This window comes from Grosmannia clavigera (genome assembly GCF_000143105.1).
Source record: "Grosmannia clavigera kw1407 unplaced genomic scaffold GCSC_140, whole genome shotgun sequence".
In the NCBI taxonomy this organism is placed as follows: domain Eukaryota; kingdom Fungi; phylum Ascomycota; class Sordariomycetes; order Ophiostomatales; family Ophiostomataceae; genus Leptographium; species Leptographium clavigerum.
Genome location: NW_014040801.1, coordinates 91,916 through 113,037, shown reverse-complemented (window position 1 = coordinate 113,037; position 21,122 = coordinate 91,916). Strand labels below are relative to the sequence as shown.

Here is a 21,122-nt window from a genome sequence, read left to right as displayed (position 1 = left end):
GCAAATTACCACTGAGAGATGCAGACGGCCTATTCTCCGTCAGGACAGGGCCCGAGCCGTCAGTAAGCGCGGCAGATGATGTCCTACTGGATGATGGCGATGGCAGACTGCTGCCCCGTATTAGTCGACATGGACGGAGTTGACGGAGGTCGAGGCCACGTGACGGCACGATTTATATTTCTATTCAGCCCACACGCTAAAACGCCAAGACATAACTGAACTGCGGTAAATGCAGGCCCGAGCCTTCGAAGGCTTGATCCGGGACCAATCAACGACATGAGATATACAGGTATTACGGCTGTCTCCCCTTTTATATATCCAACTGTTCCCTTGTTTCTCTCTACTCCTGTCCTTCTTTCTTTACCTTCTCCTTCTACTGCTGCTCCACGTCGATCAGCGTCTTCGTTTCAAAGGCCTTCTTGGCAATCTTGGCCAGCGTCTCGTAGTCACCGCTCATGTCACACATCGACCGGAAGACACCGTCCTCTTTGCTCATCAGCTTCCACGGGTGGTCATACTCGACGAGCGAGCCGCGGTCCAACACCAGGACCTTGTCGTAGTCGGCAATCGTCTGCAGCCGATGGGCAATTGTGATGATGGTCGATGTCAGCTCGCGGATGGTGTCCTGGATCTTGGCGTCTGTTGCATAGTCGATCGATGCCGTGGCCTCGTCCATTAGCAGCACGTTGGGGTTCTTCAGCATCGCCCGTGCAAGACACAGGAGCTGGCGCTGTCCCTGGGACAGGTTCGAGCCCGACTCGGCCACGCTTGTCGACAGGTCGAGGAAGACGTTCTTGTTTGTTGGCGATGTTGGCGTCGGAACGTCTGCTTCGCTGCTACTGCTGCTGCCTTCTGCTGCGGCAGTCGCTTCTCCGAGCGGCTCGCCGGGAATCCGCTCGTCTGGCCCGATCAGATGCACACGGCGAAGGGCCGCAAAAATATCCTCGTCGCTATAGTTGTCAAACGGATCCAGGTTGCTGCGAATCGTGCCCATGAACAGCGTCGGTTCCTGCGGCACAATAGTAATGGCCTCGCGAAGATCCCGGAGCCCCATCTGGCCAATATCGAGCCCGTCGATGAGCACCTTGCCAGTCTCTGCCTCGAGCGCGCGGAACAGCGCCAGAGCCAGCGAGCTCTTGCCAGCACCAGTGCGGCCGACAATGCCGACCTTCTCGTGCGGGGCGATGCGGAAGGTCAGATGCCGCAGAACCGGGTCGAGGTCTTCCCGATAGCGCGTCGTATAGTCCACAAATTCGACTGCACCCTGGCTCGGCCAGTTGGCCGGTGGCCGGCAGTCTTCCACGACAGCAGGCGCCTCCTGTTCGACCTCGAGGTACTCCTTGATGCGCTCAACCGAGTTCATGTTTTGCTCGTTCATCGCATACAGCCGCACCAGCCACAGGATGTTCTCCGCGAACCCGATCGCATAGCTCAGCGAGATGCCCGCTGACCCGGCGTCGATCAGGCCTAGGCTCAGAATCACAAACACACCGGCAAAGAAGGAGACCATGTTGCCCAGCAGATCCGTCCGCAGCGAGAGCCAGCGGTTAGCCGCCCAGAGATAGATGAACGGCCGGAGCTGCGCGTTGATGCGTGCCAGGTTGTCACGCACGAATCGCCGCTCGTCACCGTACGCCCGGATGGTCGTCACGCCCGACAGCGTCTCGCCAAATTGCTGGAAGAGCGGGCTGCGCTGCACCGACTCAAGACGCTTCAGGTCACGTGACGAGGCCAGATAGAACTTGCCCAGAAGCACGTACAGCACCGTGATGAACAGGGCGGCAACCAGGAAGCCAGGCGTGATCATGGCGATGAGCACAATCGTAATGACGATGCCGAGCGCACACGTCATCACGGTGATCGCCACAGGCGCCACCTCCTGGTCGACGGCCTCGAGGTCTTTGCTGAACCGGTTCATCATCTGGCCGAGCGGCGTGACGTCGAAGAACTTGAACTTGGAGAAGGCCACGTAGTGCATCAGCTGGTCGTGCAGCTTCCACGATGCCGTCAGCGAGCCGAAGAAGATCCAGATATCGCGGACAAAGGCAAGCACTGATCCGGCAATGCCGATGATGGCAAGGATCAGCAGATAGTACTGCACGTTGACCTGGGGGTCCATAGCTGCCGCGAGTGCAGAATCGGCCTGGAAGACAGTCGAGTTCTTGGGCATCCACGTCTGCGACACCGTAGAGAGATACGATGACGTGTCGGGCGACATCACATGCTGCACCATAGACCGAGCGTATATTGAAGGCTGCCTTCCAAGGCCGGTGGCCACGGACACCGTCGAGTTCCAGATCGTTGCCGCAGCGTCAGCCGATTCCTCCGTGTACTGGTTCGCCCACTGCTTGATCCACAGGTTGGATGCCACCAGACTGAACTGCTGCGTGGAAAAGACGAGCACGGCCACAAGCCAAAACCACCAGGAGCCCATGGACGAGAGATATAGCTTCATGACAGACCACTTGACAGCTCCGGTAGACTTTGTCTCTTCGGTCGAGTCCTGACGCGTCGCCGCCTGCTTAGCCCGCTTCGTCCTGTTAGTAGTCGTGCTAGGCAGCGACGGGTCAGCCGCTCCGCCGTCGTCCACAAGTGTTCCGTTCGTCTCATTCTCCGCCTCGTCGCCGACGCTGGAGGGGACACGCGACGGGATCCGTGAGATGGTGGCCGAGCCGGGAAGCGACTTCTGCTGCACCTCATCGCCGTATTTTCCGGCGTCAATGAGGCCCTGGGTCGGGCCGTGGTCAGCAATGCGGCCATTGTTCATGATGACCGAGTACTCCGAGTGTGGCACACAGAGCGAGACGTTGTGCGTAACCAGGATGCAGGTACGGCCGCGCATCAGCGGGCCCCGGATGCAGTTGCTGAAGATCCATTTAGCCGTGTGCGAGTCGACCGCGCTGAGACAGTCGTCCAGGAGCAGATGACGCGAGTTCGAGTAGAGCGCACGGGCAAGCGAGATGCGCTGCTTCTGGCCGCCCGACAGCGTGATGCCCTTCTCGCCCACGAGCGTCTCGTCACCGTTGTCCAGGGTCTCGTCGATATCGTGCTCCAGAGCACAGGCCACGATAACGTCACGGTAACGCTGCTCGTCAAACGCGGACGAAAACAGAATGTTCTCCCGGATCGTCCCGTTGACCAGCCAAGCCTGCTGCGCAACATAAGCACACGACTCCGCGAGCCCCGTCTCTGGATCGGGTCGGATATCCTCGCGGCTGCGCCCACCAGGGAGGTAGACCCGGCCGTGGGTCAGCGTCATCTCGCCAAGCAGAGCCATCAGGAGAGATGTCTTGCCCGATCCCGTCGGTCCCGTGATCACGTTCAGCTTGCCAATTGCAAAGTCCACGTTCAGATCCATCAGCCGGAACGCCGTCGTGCCGTCGCTGGCCACGACATCCCTGCCGCCCCAGATAAAGCTGGCGTTGTTTCGGAAGCCGATGACGCGCTCGCCGGTGGATTCGTCAATGTTCTCCTCGCCAAGCTGGATGAACTTCTCTGTCTCTTCCTCGGACAGGAACTCTTCAATACGATCGATCGACACTCGGGACTCCTGGACGTGGGCGATCATGTCTCCGAGCTGGTCGAGCGGATACCGGAGCAGCATGAACAGCGAGATGGCCGTGAACGCGACCGATGGGTACAGCGGCTTCTTTTCGATCACCGTGTAGACGAGGAAGCAGAAGAAGGTAATCAGGATGGGCACAGTATTCCAAATGGCAACGGCACATGCCCAGATGGTGTAGCGCTTGCGCAGGGCTCGCAGCTCGATGCGACGCTTTTCGTCGACGATCTTGCCGAAACGAAGCTCCCAGGCAAAGTATTTGACAATGCGGATGTTCTGCAACACCTCGTTCGTGGTCTGGATTCGCTTGTCGGTAGCAGCCATGATCTTCTTCTGGGTCGTGGTAAAAGCCTTGGCAAACGCAATGTTGATGGGCAGAAGGGCGGCCATGACAATGAAGCCGGGGATCGCACTCAGGCCCATGACACGGTAGAGAAGATAGACGGAAACGAGAAGCTGGGTGGGCGCAGAAGCCACGAGATAGTGCAGATATGCCGTGACCTCCGAGACCTTGAAGCTGTCGACAGACATCAGGTTGATGATGGTGCCGATATTAGCCTGCTCATCTTGGGCAGATGCGTCCGCACTGCTGCCGGCCTTCTTGCTGGCTCCATTTGCCGAATCCGCAGCGCCCTTCTTCTTAGCCGAAAGGCCCAGCTTGCCCCGGATGGACGCTATCCAGCTCTTATCTTTGGCGTGTGTTGCATCCTTGGTCTCGCTGCCGCCCAGAACGGAGTCTTTGCCGGTAGCAGCTTTGCGACGAAGAGCTTTGGCATAAATCTCTCCCACGAGGATGGCGCGGATGTTGATGCAAATCTTGCGGCCTACCCAGAGCGCGCGGTTGTCACCAACGGCACGCACCAGATCGGTGATGGGCAGGAGGAAAACATAGAGCCACAGAACATTGATGGGTGCGCCCTTGGAATCCTCGACGTACTCGAGAATAGCCTTCAGCAACATAGTTGGCGCAAAGGTGAAAATACCGGAGATAATGGCCCATCCGGCCTGGACGGCCAAACTTCCCTTGAAAAAAAAGAGCAGATGGGCGGCTAACGACGCCCGCTTCTGCATCCGGCGGTAGTGTGAGAGCACGGCAGCTGCTTTGTCCTTGGGGTCTAAATTCCAGACTCGGCTCATCTCCAACGGTTCTCGGTAGCCGTCCCAGACGATACTGTCAACCCACGAGAATGTGTAATGCGAGAACAAAGAGGCAAGGCTCTCCCGCGACGGCGGCACGCCATCCTCCCACTCAAGAAGCACCGTTTTGTTGCCCTTCCGCGTGGTGATAGCCATAAAGAAGAGGAGTGATGTCAGGGCAAACTCGACAATGACGAGCACCTCAACAGTGCGGGATGTCGGGTGAATGATCACAGAGCGGCAGATGACGGAATCCATGAGCCATTGCAGGAAATAGATAATGGCAGTATGGTTCCAGAGATGCGAAATGCGCCATTGCGTCTTGACCAACACCAGACGAAGCGTGACCAGAACAAAAGCATATACCCAGAGAAGCAGTCCAACCACGGCCGCAATGGAGCCTTTGCCCTTCTCGGGGGCGCCGTAACGACTGCCACCATAGGCACCTGTAGCGAGAGCGATGGCATTCACGGCGACAAGGCCGGCAATGGCAAGATCCTCGACGACGATAGACAGAGTCTGGCCGACCGGTGTGTCGGCCTGGACGATCGAGCCCTTTGTGATTGTGCGGACGAGCGTGTTGCGGCCAGTGTTGATGGAAAGGCCGTCGTCATCGTCATCGTCATCGGCATCGGCATCGTCTGCCGAGCGACTTGCCACAGCAGCAACGGTGTCGTCCTCACTGTCAATTGAGTCTGCCTGAGGCAATGCGGTGTGGTCAAGATCGGTTCGAAGCGCCCGGTAGTTCGTCGTCCGTTTTAACTTGACCGCACGCAGAAGCGTCTGTGAGAGGACAATGAGAAAAGAGATGGAGATGATGATGGCGGGAAAAAGGGTCTTGAGATAGCTTGAGCACAGCAGTGTCAGTAAGGGCAAACAGCAGTGAGAAGGCGCAGGACCGGACTTACTCTCTCTGGAAGCAGACGGTGAAATCGTCAACGCGCCATATTGGCCACGAACAGGACGGCTGTCCCATGCTGATCCCACGCAGCAGCGGACGATTCGTTGAAGCGATGAAGGATAAAGGAAAAGCGGCCAGCCGGAGGGAACCCCATAAGCCGGCAAGGAAGATAGAGGGATGGGGCAGACGGAATGGGTGCGGGAAAAAAAGGCTGGTGGCCGCAGAGCCTTTGGCAGTAGAGAAGAGAGAAATATCCAAAAAAGAGCAGCAGGCCGAGAAAAAGACGAGAGTATAAGCGGTAAAGCGGTCACTAGGCCCACCTATAGCTCAGTCTGTCCTATAATACTAGTCAGCCTCTGCAGGCGGTACATGTACTCCGTACAATGTAATGAGTATGGAGGGGCGGAGGGAGGACTAGCTCGATCCCGGCGCGGCAGGCCTTTTGGCATGTGGAGGTGGAGAAGGCAACGAAAACGAGCCCTGGCGATAACAAGATACCATTAGTTCTCGCAGAGAGCGCAACGAAATACCACCTTCGATATGCAGGCAGGCCGATTGCCACAGCCTAAAACGACAGCACAATACGACTCAGATACGGCGGCCGAATACACTAGTCCTGCGGCAGTCCTCCGCTCTTTCCGCTCGCCGCGACCGTGTCTTTTTCTCGAGGAAGGGGCCCACAGGAAAACTGAACAGCGCCGCTCATCGGCAGCAGGGGCGATGGACGCCAGGCCAGCATAGTAAGCTCGAACGAGGCCAAATCCTGCAGCTGATCTTGTCGGCAGGTCGCTCCTGCCAGCCCGTGATCGTAGTCGCCACGCTATTACTTTATTGCGTGTACGGCTCCGTAATCTATGTAACCTGCGCCCCGCTCCCTGACGACTTTCGACACATCCCTAAAGATGCTGCTGCGAAGACCGGCTTCAGCACCCAGAGTCGTTGCAAAATGATGTCAGACATTGTCAGTCGTACAGACAACAACATCATTGTCCTTCAGACCGCTATCCCAAAAGGCTCTAGGCCGTCCGTACGTGGCCACCCATTGATACCATCTAACCAGCCTTTCAAATAACACGTAACGCTACTCCATATATGCCTTTCCTTACCGCCAGCATTACGACTATCAGCTTGGAGATGTGCTGCGGTACCGTTTCCTGCATACGGCGTAGAGACTAGTCACATTGTTTTCCCGCTCATCAACTGCCAGCCATCTGACTGGCCAGGGCAGCTTTCCTTTTTGTTCGCATTACATTCTCCGTACTCCGTAGTATTAGCCATTCCTCTGCATTGTCGTCGCGGCTACCAGCCAACTGTGCAGGCGACATTCCTAGTCTGCCCTCGTCCCTTGCTCCTTGGCTGTCTCATCTTCTGATTTGTACCCCTTTGTGTGTTCACAACTGTGGCTACTTCAATTTACGAGTACTCCGTACTTCGTACTCGTGCTCCGTAACTGATCTCTCAGCTGTCCATTCGCGGAACGCACCATTATTCGACCCTCGTCTTACTTTGTTTCGATTAGCCAGTCGGCATACTGCCGACATAATTAAACGCACCAATGCTTCTGTTGTATCGTATCAGCAGAGCCAGATCGGCACGTACATACATGCGTCTCACATATTTGAGAGCTGTGCACCAATAGCGATCAACACAGCCCTGTTTTATCTCTGCTCAAGCATACATCGTGAGACATGGAATATATTGACTCCCATGCCCCGTCTTTCCCTTCGGTTTAAGTGTTGTTTTCTCTGCCCTAGACTCCTCGCCGCCGGCGAGATCCAAGACTTCAGCCTTACCAAAAGGCCCTTTCTTGATTTCCTATGAAGCCCTCCCTTTGCCTAATGCGAAACTGTTGATACACGCGAACCGACCCACTTCGATCGCGACGTAGGAGCCGCTGCCATCATATAAATAGTGTGCATCGACTCTCGGTGTACGAACACCGCGTCGTTCTGACGATCGTGGCTTAACCCATAACCATCCCCTTCATACCACTGAGATCACCCTCCTTAGCCGCAATTTCAAAGTAGCCGTAGATAATCCTGTAAACGCGTCTGTTAGCAACGGGACACAGGTCTCACTTGAAGCTCGTGGAGGGACACGAGAATCGGTGGTGGCTTAAGACTTACGTAACAGCAAGAAGGGTGCCCGTGCCGGAGCCAAGGGCGCCAAGAAGATCGCTGGCCACAGACAGGGCACCGATGCAAGCGCCACCAAAGGCAGCAGCCGTGGGAATGATCCGCTTCAGCTCTTTGTACATGCTCTGGTCGCGGTGACCGGCCATGACCAGACCCTGGTCCTTGAGCTGCTTGGCCACGTCGCGGGGGCTAGATCCAGAAACCTCAATCCATGTCTTGGAGAACACGGCGCATGCCGTGAGCATGTAGGCAATGTAGACGACAGTGTGGATCGGGTCCAGGAGAGCATCCTTGAAGTTCAAGGGAGGCGACATGTAGTACACGAGGCCAGACGTCGCCGAAAGCTGAGCCGAGCCGTCCTTCGCCTCCCAGATGCCAAACAGCTGCACCAACAGGTTCTCCGAGAAGCGCGAGTACAGCATCTGCGAAATAAGGAAGATGTTGGATGAGAGTGCCGACTGCAGCATGATGGGCATGTTGGACGTGTAGAAGAGACGGATGGGGTACGAGCCGCGGGCACCACGCTGGCGCGACGACTTCACAGGGATCTCCACGCGGAACCCCTGCAGATAGATGACGGCGGCAAAGATGACGAGCGTGGCGAGCAGGTTCATAACGTTGGGCAGGTTCTGGCGATAGAAAGCCTCCTGCAGCGCCCGCTGCTTGTTGGGCCACGTCAGAAGCAGGTGGAAGAGCGCGATGACGGCGCCCTCGTACTCGGGGCCACGGCCGGTGTTGAAGCTCGTGGGCGAGAAAGCCTTCCACATAATCGACTCGCAGATGTTGGTGGCGATGAACAGCGAAATACCGCTTCCAAGGCCATAGCCCTTCTGCAGAAGCTCGTCCAACAGAATGACAATCATGCCAGCCGTGACGAGTTGCAGGATCAGCAGGCACACGATGCCAGCACCAAGATCCGACGGCGGGCCGTAAAGACCTGTGAACACGTAAACGGTAGCTGTGCCGATGGACAGGATAACCGCAAACAGCTTCTGTGCGCTCTGGTATAGCTCCCGGTCGGACTTGAGGTCCAGGTTGACATCAATCATGTGCGTGCCAGCAAGAAGCTGGAAGACCATGCCGGACGAGATGATGGGTGTGATACCGAGCTCCATGAGCGTACCCCGGTTACTGGCCATCATCATTCGCAGCCAGTACAATGGATCCGACGTGTCGGACGAGACGATGCCGTACAGCGGCATCTGGCTCATGATCAGAAAAATCAGAAGCGTCAGACCCGTCCACATCAGCTTTTGGTTGAAAGGGACCTTCGTTTCCGGCTGCTGGACCTCGGGGAGGAACGGCACGAACGGCTTCACGAGGTCGAGAAACCGTACTGTTTATTTCACGGGTCAGTCACTGATCCAACTTACGGCCATCTCACAATGAGAGTTGCAGTGGCAAGGAAGCTTCCCTGCGTCCATTGGACACGTCGAACAGCGGATACAGGTGGACTTACGGCTGCTCATTTTGGCGGTTTGGGAGTCCGAAGACACTGAGAAGAAAGGAAAGACTAGAAGGGCGAAAAAGAGAAAGGGAAACCGAGCACAAGAAGAGAACGCGCTCTCCTTTTGTTCTGTACAGAGGAACTGCAGAAGAAAAAAAGAAATGAAGAAGAAAGGGAAAGAAGCCCGGTGTTGGCAAGGAGCGACTTGCGGAAAGGGGTGGTTTAAGGAGAAAAATTTAGGTGCGCAGCCATAGCTTTTGGCAATGAACGATCTGGCTTCTACAACTGCCCAAAACTTGCGATGTGGCCAAATGTGTGGGTACTCACGTGACTTCTTTGAGCCCCTTGTGTGCTCTTACCCATCGTAATAGTAACCTTAGTTAGCGCATGGGGTTGCCAGTAGTTTAAATCGTCGCATGAAAACCCCGTCGAAGAAAAGCTTACTATATCACTCCTGCCTCCCCGTTTTTGAATGAATAGTGTCGAAGCACACACATGCTCCGAAGCCTCACTAGTCGGCTTGTACGACATGTCGCAACCATGTATCAGCAGAAAACAGGCCCGCTCACCGAGCCACTGCTTGTCGTCCTTGGGTCTACAGGAACAGGAAAATCGGATGTATGACATGCCATTCAACGATTTTTAACATGTCTCATCGGTAACTAATCGTGCTTCGATACGCAGCTCGCTGTTGAGCTTGCCTTTCGCTTTGACGGTGAGGTGATCAATGCAGATGCCATGCAATTTTATCGTGGCCTGCCAGTAACGACAAACAAGATTTCCGAGGCTGAACAACGTGGAGTTCCACACCACTTGTTGGGTGTTATCGGCGTGGACGAGGAGCCCTGGATGGTGGGACGATTCAAGCAGGAAGCTACACGTATTATCCGTGAAATTCGCAGTCGTGGACGGTTGCCCATCGTCGTCGGGGGATCGCAGTACTACACCGATGGACTTCTATTCGAGAATCACCTTGTGGATGAAGCGGTTGTCGATGACGACATGGAGGGTGACACCGGGGCCAGTGCTGAAATCGGAAGCCGATATCCGATTCTAGAAGCGTCGACAGAGGACATCCTTTCCAGGCTGCGGGAAGTGGATCCTGCCATGGCTGCGCGATGGCATCCCAACGATCGTCGGAAAATTCGGCGGTCACTGGAGATCTACCTGACCACGGGGCGGCAGGCTTCAGAAATATATGCACAACAGAAGCAGGAGAAAGTAAAAAAACAGGTTGCTGCTCAGGGTTTAGGGGACACTGATCTGCTGGATGGTATTACTGTTGGCCCAGCATCAGCAGGACCTGCTCCCTGGAAATGTTTACTCCTATGGGTGTACGCCCAGCGCGATGTGCTGAACGAACGACTAGATGCTCGCATCGATACAATGTTATCTCGAGGTCTCATGGAGGAGGCCACCGAGATGCACAACATCCTTGAGGACTGCCGAACCCGCGGCAAGATAATTGACCGTACCAAGGGCATCTGGCAGTCGATCGGGCTAAAGGAACTGGAGCCCTACTTGGTTGCCTTGAAAGAAGTTAAAGATGCAGTTGGCGGGCTGAACACTGACGTTGAAGCGACCGACGATCGTCTGGCCCAGATCCAAGCGGCCAGCCTGGACAGCATGAAGTTTGCCACCCGACGTTACGCTCGCTACCAGCTGCGATGGATCAAGCACAAGACAATTCCCATGCTAGCCGAGGAGCGTGCGCTGGATCACCTCTTTCTACTGGACAGCACGGAGAGAGAAAAATGGCAGGAAAACGTTGCCCAGGTGGGCGTACAGCTGACGGCTGCTTTTCTCGCTCGTAGTGGTTGGGACAGGCACGTCTGCGGACGCGTAGGGCATGTTGCGCAAGGCGATGTATCGACCTTGCCTGCGCCTGTCGATGTGTCCCAGACGGCGCGGGATGTGCTGACAGCCACCATTGCGGCCAGCCAGAGCGAACGTGAGAGCCGCAACAACAACTTCAGTCGAACCTGCGAAATGTGCCGCATGACGCTCGTGTCTGAAGATCAGTGGGACAAGCATATCAAGGGGCAGCGGCACCGGCGTGTGCTAGTGAAGCAGAAGCGAAGGGCCCTTGTTCCTGTGTCAGCTGTACCCAAGCAGTCGGTAGAAGCAGACATGAAAACAGTAGTCACAGAGCGGAGCACGGAGTTAAACCCCGGCACAGACCGTCAAGCCAGCTTTTCTAGAGCTAAAAATATATAGCCCGTATTTACGGAGTACTCCGTGGAGTACTTCGTAATTGGGGTATCTCTGGGTTCGTCATGATATTACTCCGTACGTCGTACTTCGTCTTTTTGGCAATACGACGTATGTGGTTTATAAGTGTCAGTCGTACGGAGTACGTCGTACTCTATAATGTCGGTAAACATGACAAGGAGTTGTTTACCCCCAGCGGTTTACGTACTTCCGTAAATCCAACAGCGATGGAGCACTTAAATAGGCCTGGACCGTCCGCAATTCCACGCTAGCTATAGAATGGGGTAAGATCCGACTAGTTGTCTACATAGTGCCAGAACTGCCGCTTACATGAGCATGCTTTAATTGGCTAGTTTTCGCCGAGCACTTGGCATCGCCCTGTCAATATAAAAAATAAGGCTGTGTTACTTCGTAAGATACGGTCGTGTCCTTTTCCCGTCAGGCACTCGCAACCATCGTGCTGGACACAAGCCTGTGCTATACCAAGTTAAGGGAAATGCGACACAACGCTACAAGAAGGGGCCGCGGCAATACTCGTACTAATATACCATATAAATACTCCGTATGCATATACTTATAATGTGTACCGAACGCTTCCTCGTAGGGATCAGCCAGCACTGTAGCGATGCCGAGATACAGCGCGGAAAGGAATTTAGCAAACATGGATTTAAGCAGAAGTAGATGTGTAGCTCCGGCAGTTCCGAGTTAGCAATAGTACATCTCTCGGCAAGGCGGATCTAGTCACTAGCATGTACCGTGTGATAGTACATACTCCAATCACGTGCATATATACCGCTAAAGCGGAAAGGCGGATTCTTAGACATCCCGTCAGTCTGGGATCGCAGTTATTACATTTGCCCCTCGGCCGACTAGGTCAGCTGACCAGTCCGTTAAAGTCTGAAATCGAGGCAGCCTGGGAGAGACGACGTCAGTGGAGTTGGGAAAGGGAGAAATAGTTTCCGCGTTGGCACTTAGCAAGTTTACTGCTGTTGTGCTAAAAGTTTCCTCTGACAGGAGTTACAAACGGAGATGAGCAATTTGGTTTGCCGCATTTTCTGTCCATTTTTGTTTCTTTCCCTTCCCATCTCTCGCAACGTTGTTCTCTCCCGCAGCCGGGTTTTTCCTTCCTACACTCCCTCCTCTGAGAGCCGTCAATGCGCAGCGATCATAATCGCTCGATCGCCGATGCAATTATCGTTCTGCTGAGGTTATTTAACGCGAGCTTCCCCGATCCACCAAGCCGGGGATGCTTCACATCTCGCTGTCTAGAACAGAGGAATCTCAATATTCGTATGGACAGCTGGCGTCTGTAGCCAGTTTGCCACGCACGCACGTTATATCACCCATTTTATCACCACAATCGCAGACAGACAGTGACACCACGATGTCTATGGCCTCTACGCCCGGCCAGCCTTCAGGCAGCCAATACTCTGGCAATTACCCCTCGCCCGCACTGCAGAACTCTTCCAAACCGACGCGAATTCTGGCTTGCGTCCTATGCCAACACCGAAAGATCAAATGCGACCGCTCGTTTCCCTGTGCCAACTGTGTCAAGGTAAGCTCTGCCACCCGCTTGCGATACTCTCCCGTCGTACCGGAAACACAACCGCATGCTTACCCCCGCTGCGGATAGGCCAATGTTACATGCACACCAAGCACCCCTGCTCCAGCTCGAAAGAGGCGGCGCCCCAACCAGGACCTACAGGAACGCTTGGCCCGTTGCGAGGAGCTTCTCAAAGCTTATGCCACAGAAAAGCCGGGTGGAGATGCCTCATTTCTGAATGGCCATGGCTGCCAATTGTTCGGGGAAGAGTCATCTTTGAAGTGGAAGCCGCCTGGCAAGCTCATCGTAGAGGACGATGGCGGGGTTCGCTTTGTCGATTCGTTCATGCTTGGGGCCATTCACGACGAGCTGCGGGCCATGCGCGAGATCATCGACGACGAGGACAATGACGATACAACACCAGAGACTGTTGCAACGCCAGACGACAATGCCAATATGGTTTTAGGCGCCATGCACGCCACTATCACCACGCAGCCAACTCTCGAGGAGCTTATGCCCCCTCCGGCACTCATATTTCGGCTGTGGCAGATCTACCTCGAACGCGTCAACCCACTCACCAAGATCATTCATGTGCCTACCCTGCAGCCGTATGTGGCCGAAGCCACGAGTGGCGGCCACAACGTTCCGCAGAATATCAAAACGCTACTATTCTCCATCTACACTCTGGCGACCGTTTCCATGACGAATGACGAATGCCTCAACTTTCTTGGCTACTCGCGGCAGGCCGCTTTGGAACGCTTCTCCGAAGGTGTTCGCCAATCCCTCATACGCCTGGGCTTCCTCAAGGCCTACGATATTGAAACGCTGCAGGCGTTAGTCATTTACCTAGTAAGCACTACCCAACATACCAGTGCTTACGCACATGTAGCGCTTGACACTCACAGGCTGTCAGATTTCTCTCCAGGGCCGGTACAACCGACATGCCGCCTGGATATTAAACGGCGTTGTGCTCCGTATCGCTCAGAAAATGGGCTTGCATCGCGACGGCGAGGTTCTTGGCCTGAGCCCATTTGATACGGAGATCCGGAGACGCCTGTGGTGGCAGATCATCATGGTCGACGCCAAATACGCACTGATGTCGGGTCTGAGTCACTCGATGCTGCCCCATCTTTGGGACACAAAGGAGCCCAGTAACGTGAACGACGCCGATCTCCATCTGGCTTCGACGGAGCCAGTGCAGAACCGTGAAGGGCCGACGGAGATGATCATGGTGTTGCTCATGAGCCGGGTTGCTCGGTTTCTTCTGCAAACGCCAGGCATCGAGCCCATGTTTCTCCTCGGCGAGACGGACTCGTTCATGGACATTGGCGGGCCGAGCCCGGAGCAAATTGCGATATACCGGCAGATGATCACAAATCTCGGCAACAGCCTTCTCGAGGTTATCGATAAGTACTGCGACCCCAGTGCTGGTCCTCTGCACGAAATGGCCATCGATATCAAAGCCGATATCCTAGACAAGATCGAAACCTTGTTGCTTCCACCAGAGGAAAAAACGTTTACAGATGAAGTCAAAACTCCAGCCGACACTGTCTTCAGGATCAGTGTCAGGGCCATCCAGCATGAAAACAAGCAGCTTGTGAAGACCAGAGCCAAAGGGTTCTCCTGGTTTTCGCGGTTGGATTTTCAAGTCAACATCTTCCTGTTTGTCGTTGGACAACTGTGCTCGCGAACGTCCGGAAGGTTGGTCGAGATGGCCTGGGAGGCTGTACAAGCAACATACGAGAACTACGAACAGCTTCTTGACATCACACAACGACCTCACTACCAGGCCGCCTTGTACGTGCTTAAGGCATGGAAAGTACGAAGGGAAATTCTGCGCATTCGGTCGGGTGGATTGACGGCAGAAACGCCGGATTACATCCTCAAGCTACAGTGTTCCATGCCACCACAAGACGATTCGAAGAGCGACCTGGCATCGATGCCCGCATCCTCGGTTGTGGCGCACTCAGTCGACATGTCAAGATCGGTCGAAACACCCAAAATAGAAACAGGCCCGGATGCGACACTGGATCAATTTTTTGCTCAGCCATATATAGATTCGAACATAGATTGGGACATGTGGGGGGCTATTATGCCGACCGAGGCCAATGCGTCGGCATTCGATGGATTTGGTTCGATAGATGTGCCACCAGGCACACAATGGTGAGTTCCAGGCAACTCAGATTACTGGCTGGACCAACCTCGGTGGTGTTAAGCAGATGTTTTGCTTTTATAGAAGGGGCACTGAATGGTGTTTGGTCTTTTTTTTGCTATATTAGATACACGTTTTTTTTGGATACTGCTGGCTTCCTGGTGTCTTGCCGTTGCGCTTTTCTGTTGGGTTTTCATCGTCTCCTCTCAGGGCCAGGTGGTGACTGAGTCATCAATCAGACTCACAAGTGTATATGTATAGGCGGAATAATGGCGGCACTATGGAAAATAGTATAAAGCTTTGTAATCTGAACTTGTTATTGTTACCTCGAACACCCTTCTTAGCAGTGTGGGTTAGACAAGAATGTGTATCGTGTTTATATTTTGACGTGGGTGCTAAATAAAGTTTGACAAGCATTAAGGCTGAACTGGCTGAGCTGTCACGTTTGACGAAGTATGTACAAACGAGATCGAAGCAAGTAATAAGTGGATCTAAATTTGGCTCGGTACAGAGTACATCTGTTAGCTACCCGACTAGGCTATTTAGGGCAGCACTTGTCTCATCGCCTGTTTCTCTAAAAGAAGCATAATTGAGAGTGGGTGGGACGTTACTTTCATACATACGACGTACGTAGTAGAGTTGCTCTGCACCCGGGTTATTTTGCAAGTCCCGCAATCCTGTCTGTGTATAGAGTATGCCGGTGGCTATTAATCCTAATTCTCTCTAGTCGGAGGGGATTACGGCGTTGATATGGAAATGAATTTCCACACTCGACTTTGTAGAACACCCTTTTCAACACTTGTTATTGAGAAAAAAGCTTGCACTTCATCTTGGGGCTTCCTGGCCGTACTAGTAAATACAGAGTACGAGCTGGTACAGGTTGCTTCCACTTTTATTATACTTATTTCTTATACGATACAGCTTGCAAAAGTGTGTAGGGTGCCTTGTTACTCACATAATTACCACAGCCTTTAATTAGCAAACCCGCGTTAGCATTGGTTGTCAGAAAGCCATCGCGGAATCTCAATAATATGATACTCTATCCTGACCAACACTAATGCATCTATCAGTCCCGAGGGTCCACCGCAAGATCCCCCCTAGCTTTACGGGATTAAGCCATTTCTGCTGTTTGCGTCTGCCTCTGTATGAGTACTCGTAGGATTGTATCTTTAAGACGCATACCTCTAGGTCGTTTAAGTATCGCCGCAGCTATGTACGGGCATATATCCCTAGATCAACTGGATCAAAGAGTATCTCACCTAGCTAGCAACATTGAATGCTGTGGCAGCTCTTAGTTATCGACATGCTTATTGTAGCTTGTCTTAGAGATGATCTACAAGTACAGTGTAGCGTCAACATATGTCTCTGCTCACTGTACTGCTTCCAGATATCGAATCTGCCGTCTGGGAGTCTAGGAAAGCGACAGCATCGGTTTTCTCTTCATCTTAGCAGGCAGATTGCTGATCCAGGCCAGCTTTACGTGTACGAGTACGAGTACGAGTACCGCCTCAGCGGCGGGACAGGGGGCAGTTATTTTTTATACAATGACGCCGCCGGGCTGGTATATATTTCAGACTCTGCGAAACCTACTGCCCTGGAAGCACACAACGAAGCTATGAGCACGATACTCGTACGATAGTCGTAGGCTCTCTCGTTGTTTTGTGTGGGGCTTTTTTGCACTGACTGGTCGGGAAGACAAATTGCGCTCGACTCGTCCCTGCCGTTCCAAAAGATTCGTCATTACGTAGAGGACTGCGGGTGACAGAGAAGGAGCGCAACGACGGCAAGTCGCCGGTGTTCCTGACAAAACACAAAAAAGCGGGGAATGCAACAGTGGGCTTTCTCTTGACAGGCGCATCACATTATAATACCCCGCGTGCATGCGGACCAGTGTGGCATGGCACCTTCCGTTTGCGGATTCTGGGCGTGATCTTGCTCTTTGCTGTAAAATTAATCGAGCATCTCCTCCATGAGGCCTGTTTGTTCTTTTCTGTTCCGGTTTCTCACCTCGTATTCGTGTTTCTGTCCCACATCGCATCGGTTGACAGCGTTCTTCTGTCTTCATCTGCTCATTCTTATAAAGCCGAGACTCGTTTCCTTCCTATCCCTTCTCTGTCCAGAGCAACATCAGCTTCCTGTTTTCGGGCTAGGCGGCTTGGCTGCATCCGAGGCCCAATGAGTCCACTTCCCTCATCTTAGCTTGAGGGACAGCCGTTCTCGGTCAAAGCTTTGGTAGTAGAGCTACGAAGGCTTGAGTCAAACTTGCAACGTTGCCCCACATTTGCCGAGGGTAGAAACCTATGTTAGCCGTGGTGCCTACGAGCCCACGACATACAAAGATACAGGGACAAGAAGCATCGACTTTCAAATTCCACTGTGACAAATGCTCTGGTACCTCCGCCATCTATGACGGTTCCGTGGTCTCTCGTTGTCCGGCCGGTCGTGGCTCAGACGGGCTGGCTTTTAGCTGCGCCCATCTCAAGTCTTTCGTCCAGCTGTGTTAGTCATGGTGTGTTTTGTACCTCCTATTCGTCTGCTTCTTTTAAAGTCTAGACCTGCGAGCTCCCGTTCCGACCGACTGACTCTATAACAGATCTTTTCACATGGCCCGCGGCGCGGGCTACCGTAGTCGCTTGCCGAGGGGCACAATGGTATAACTCTTCGAGCTATCAGCGCAACCCTCGGTTACCAGCCTTGGTCCCAGGTTCTATTGGCCCCAGTACGCCTCTAAAGAATCTGCAGCCTCTTCAGCTTGTCCGCCGTGCCTCGGTGATTTCTGATGATTCTGCTGCTGGATCGGCCGTCACTGACCCCACAAAGGTCATCCCACTGACCACACCTTACGCCAGGCTTACAGTCGGCACGCCGCGAGAAATCTTTCCTAACGAACATCGTGTCGCATTGACGCCACAGAATGTCTCCATGCTTATCAAGAAAGGCTTTGGCACCGTGCTCATTGAGCGTGGTGCTGGTGCCGACGCCGGTTTTCTCGACTCTGCCTACGAAAAGGCCGGTGCTACGCTGGTCAATGACGCTGCTGGTGTTTGGCAGGGCGCTGATATTGTGCTCAAGGTTCGCGGACCAAGTCTCGCAGAGGCTGCTGATGCCCGGCCTGGCCAAACCTTGATATCCTTCGTACAGCCTGTCCAGAACACGGAAATTGTGGAAGCCTTGGCTGCTCGCAATGTCACCACCTTTGCTATGGATATGATACCTCGCATCTCAAGGGCGCAGTCATTCGATGCCCTCAGCTCTATGGCCAATATTGCCGGGTACAAGGCTGTTTTGGAGGCTTCAAACCACTTTGGCCGCTTTCTCACTGGTCAGGTTACGGCTGCAGGCAAGATCCCACCTAGCAAGGTCCTGGTCATTGGAGCTGGTGTTGCCGGCCTGAGTGCCATTGTCACGGCTCGCCGCATGGGTGCCATCGTTCGTGGCTTTGATACCCGGTCTGCCACTCGCGAGCAGGTACAATCTCTCGGCGCAGAGTTCATCGAGGTCGAAGGGATCGAAGAGGATGGCTCTGGAGCTGGTGGCTACGCAAAAGAGGTGTCCAAGGCCTTCCACGATGCCGAGATGAAATTGTTTTCCGAACAAGCCAAGGATGTTGACATCATAATCACCACTGCCCTGATTCCTGGAATGCCCGCCCCCAAGTTGTTGCCTACGCATATCGTCGACATGATGAAGCCCGGGTCCGTCATCGTGGATTTGGCTGCTGAGGCCGGCGGCAATTGCGAGAAGACCATTCCAGGAAAGCTCTCGGTATACAACGGCACCACCATCATTGGCTATTCAGATATGCCTTCACGTCTGCCCACGCAGTCATCAACGCTTTACTCGAACAATATCACCAAGTTTATGCTGTCAATGGCCCCTGTCGAGAAGGAGTTCGGTATTGATCTGACCGATGAGGTCGTCCGTGGTGCCATTGTCACCCAGAACGGCAAGATCCTGCCGCCTGCGCCACGACCAGCACCCCCTCCAGCACCACCCGCACCGAAAGAAACTGTACTTGCTGCCGAGTCCGTTGCTCTGACCCCCTTCCAGAGGACTTCACGTGAGGTTGCTCTTGTGACCGGCGGAATGGGCACAGCAATTGCCCTCGGAAAGCTGACAGGCCCCATCTTCATGAGCAACGCGTTCATATTTGGGCTGGCCTCATTGGTCGGATATCGCGTTGTTTTGGGCGTTACACCTGCTCTGCACTCACCCTTGATGAGTGTGACCAATGCCATATCCGGCATGGTAGGCGTCGGAGGCTTTTTCATTCTAGGCGGCGGATATCTTCCCGAGACAATTCCTCAAGCATTTGGCGCGCTCTCAGTTCTTCTGGCCTTTGTGAACGTCTCTGGAGGCTTTGTTCTCACAAAGCGAATGCTTGACATGTTCAAGCGGCCTACGGATCCGCCAGAGTACCCTTGGCTCTACGCCATCCCGGCAGCTGTCTGCGGCGGTGGGTTTATTGCGGCTGCTTCCACTGGTGCTGCCGGCCTCGTACAGGCTGGCTACCTTGTCAGCTCCATCCTCTGCATCAGCTCCATCTCCAGCCTTGCATCACAGGCAACAGCCCGTATGGGCAACATCTTGGGCATTCTCGGTGTCAGCTCCGGAGTTCTGGCCTCATTGCTCGCTGTGGGATTCTCGCCTGAAGTTCTGGCACAGTTTGGAGGACTTGCCACCATCGGCAGTATCATCGGCCTGCTAATTGGCAAGCGTATCACACCAACAGACCTGCCGCAGACTGTGGCTGCCCTGCACTCCGTTGTTGGTCTCGCTGCCGTCCTGACAAGCATAGGCAGTGTCATGACTGACATCTCCGATATCACCACGCTTCACCTAGTCACCGGATACCTGGGTGTGCTGATTGGCGGCATCACCTTTACCGGCTCTATCGTTGCCTTTCTCAAGCTGGCTGGAAAAATGTCTTCAAAGCCGTTAAATCTTCTGGGGCGCCACATCATCAATTCCAGTCTTCTGGCTACAAATGCGGCAACAATGGGCGCCTTTCTTACTATGGCACCAGGCTCTCCTGCTATAGCGGCGGGTGCACTGGCTGCAAACACAGTCTTGTCCTTCCTGAAGGGGTATACCACGACGGCCGCCATTGGCGGCGCTGATATGCCCGTCGTCATTACTGTGCTGAATGCCTACAGCGGCTTCGCCCTTGTGGCGGAAGGCTTCATGTTGGACAACTCGCTGCTGACATCGGTTGGAGCGCTGATTGGCGTGTCCGGCTCCATTCTGTCGTACGTCATGTGTGTGGCCATGAACCGGTCACTGGTCAACGTACTCTTTGGCGGCCTTCAAAACATCGCGGCACCGGCTGAGGGCACTAAGGCGATAGAAGGCTCTGTGACGAATACAACGGTGGAGGAGACTGCAGAATCGCTTGTCAATTCCGAGTCTGTCATTATTGTTGTCGGGTACGGAATGGCGGTGGCGAAAGCTCAATACGCCATCTCGGAGATCACGCAGATGCTGCGCTCTAAGGGGATACAAGTCCGGTTTGCCATCCATCCTGTGGCTGGACGTATGCCTGGGCAGTGCAACGTGCTTCTGGCCGAGGCGTCTGTGCCGTACGATATCGTGTTGGAGATGGACGAGATCAACGATGACTTTTCGGACACCGATCTGACGCTGGTCATCGGGGCCAACGACACGGTCAACCCGGCTGCCCTCGAGCCAGGCAGTGCCATTGCTGGCATGCCTGTGCTTCACGCATGGAAGAGCAAGCAAGTGATTGTCATGAAGCGGAGCTTGGCTAGTGGCTACGGTAAGCTGATCATACTCTGGACGACGAAGTTTGTGCTGACTGTCGGCTAGCTGACGTACCCAATCCCATGTTCTACATGCCTGGAACACGGATGCTCTTTGGTGATGCCAAGACGAGCTGTGACGGTAAGAACAGGCATCCCCGTTTCATTACCAGAGAATCAGAGATAAGCTGACATGTCTCTGCGTGCAGCTATAAAATCGGCTATCGAGGCGCGAATCTAGACAGACGGGAGCTTGCACCTGCACATATACAATA

At 54.1% G+C, this 21,122-nt stretch overlaps 5 protein-coding genes across 5 annotated transcripts; 3 read left to right on the top strand and 2 right to left on the bottom strand.

Moving 5' to 3' along the window:
• Nucleotides 1-373: 373 nt before the first annotated feature.
• Nucleotides 374-5,675, bottom strand: CMQ_695 (ABC bile acid transporter; the record flags this gene model as incomplete). Its single annotated transcript, XM_014317774.1, has 2 exons — nucleotides 374-5,546; nucleotides 5,608-5,675. The coding sequence occupies 2 exons, from the start codon at nucleotides 5,673-5,675 to the stop codon at nucleotides 374-376; spliced, it is 5,241 nt and encodes a 1,746-aa protein (XP_014173249.1).
• Nucleotides 5,676-7,563: 1,888 nt separating this feature from the next.
• Nucleotides 7,564-9,204, bottom strand: CMQ_429 (protein transport protein sec61 alpha subunit; the record flags this gene model as incomplete). The annotated part of the gene is made up of 3 exons (XM_014317508.1): nucleotides 7,564-7,639; nucleotides 7,727-9,071; nucleotides 9,195-9,204. The coding sequence occupies 3 exons, from the start codon at nucleotides 9,202-9,204 to the stop codon at nucleotides 7,564-7,566; spliced, it is 1,431 nt and encodes a 476-aa protein (XP_014172983.1).
• Nucleotides 9,205-9,722: 518 nt separating this feature from the next.
• CMQ_815 (tRNA isopentenyltransferase) lies at nucleotides 9,723-11,399 on the top strand (the record flags this gene model as incomplete). The annotated part of the gene is made up of 2 exons (XM_014317894.1): nucleotides 9,723-9,800; nucleotides 9,867-11,399. 2 exons carry the CDS (start codon nucleotides 9,723-9,725, stop codon nucleotides 11,397-11,399), a joined length of 1,611 nt encoding a protein of 536 aa, XP_014173369.1.
• Nucleotides 11,400-12,777: 1,378 nt separating this feature from the next.
• Nucleotides 12,778-15,103, top strand: CMQ_1388 (c6 zinc finger domain containing protein; the record flags this gene model as incomplete). Its single annotated transcript, XM_014318467.1, has 3 exons — nucleotides 12,778-12,948; nucleotides 13,027-13,785; nucleotides 13,862-15,103. The coding sequence occupies 3 exons, from the start codon at nucleotides 12,778-12,780 to the stop codon at nucleotides 15,101-15,103; spliced, it is 2,172 nt and encodes a 723-aa protein (XP_014173942.1).
• A 2,588-nt stretch (nucleotides 15,104-17,691) lies between these two features.
• CMQ_1036 (nicotinamide nucleotide oxidoreductase) lies at nucleotides 17,692-21,088 on the top strand (the record flags this gene model as incomplete). Its single annotated transcript, XM_014318115.1, has 3 exons — nucleotides 17,692-17,739; nucleotides 17,831-20,864; nucleotides 21,057-21,088. The coding sequence occupies 3 exons, from the start codon at nucleotides 17,692-17,694 to the stop codon at nucleotides 21,086-21,088; spliced, it is 3,114 nt and encodes a 1,037-aa protein (XP_014173590.1).
• Nucleotides 21,089-21,122: the final 34 nt, after the last annotated feature.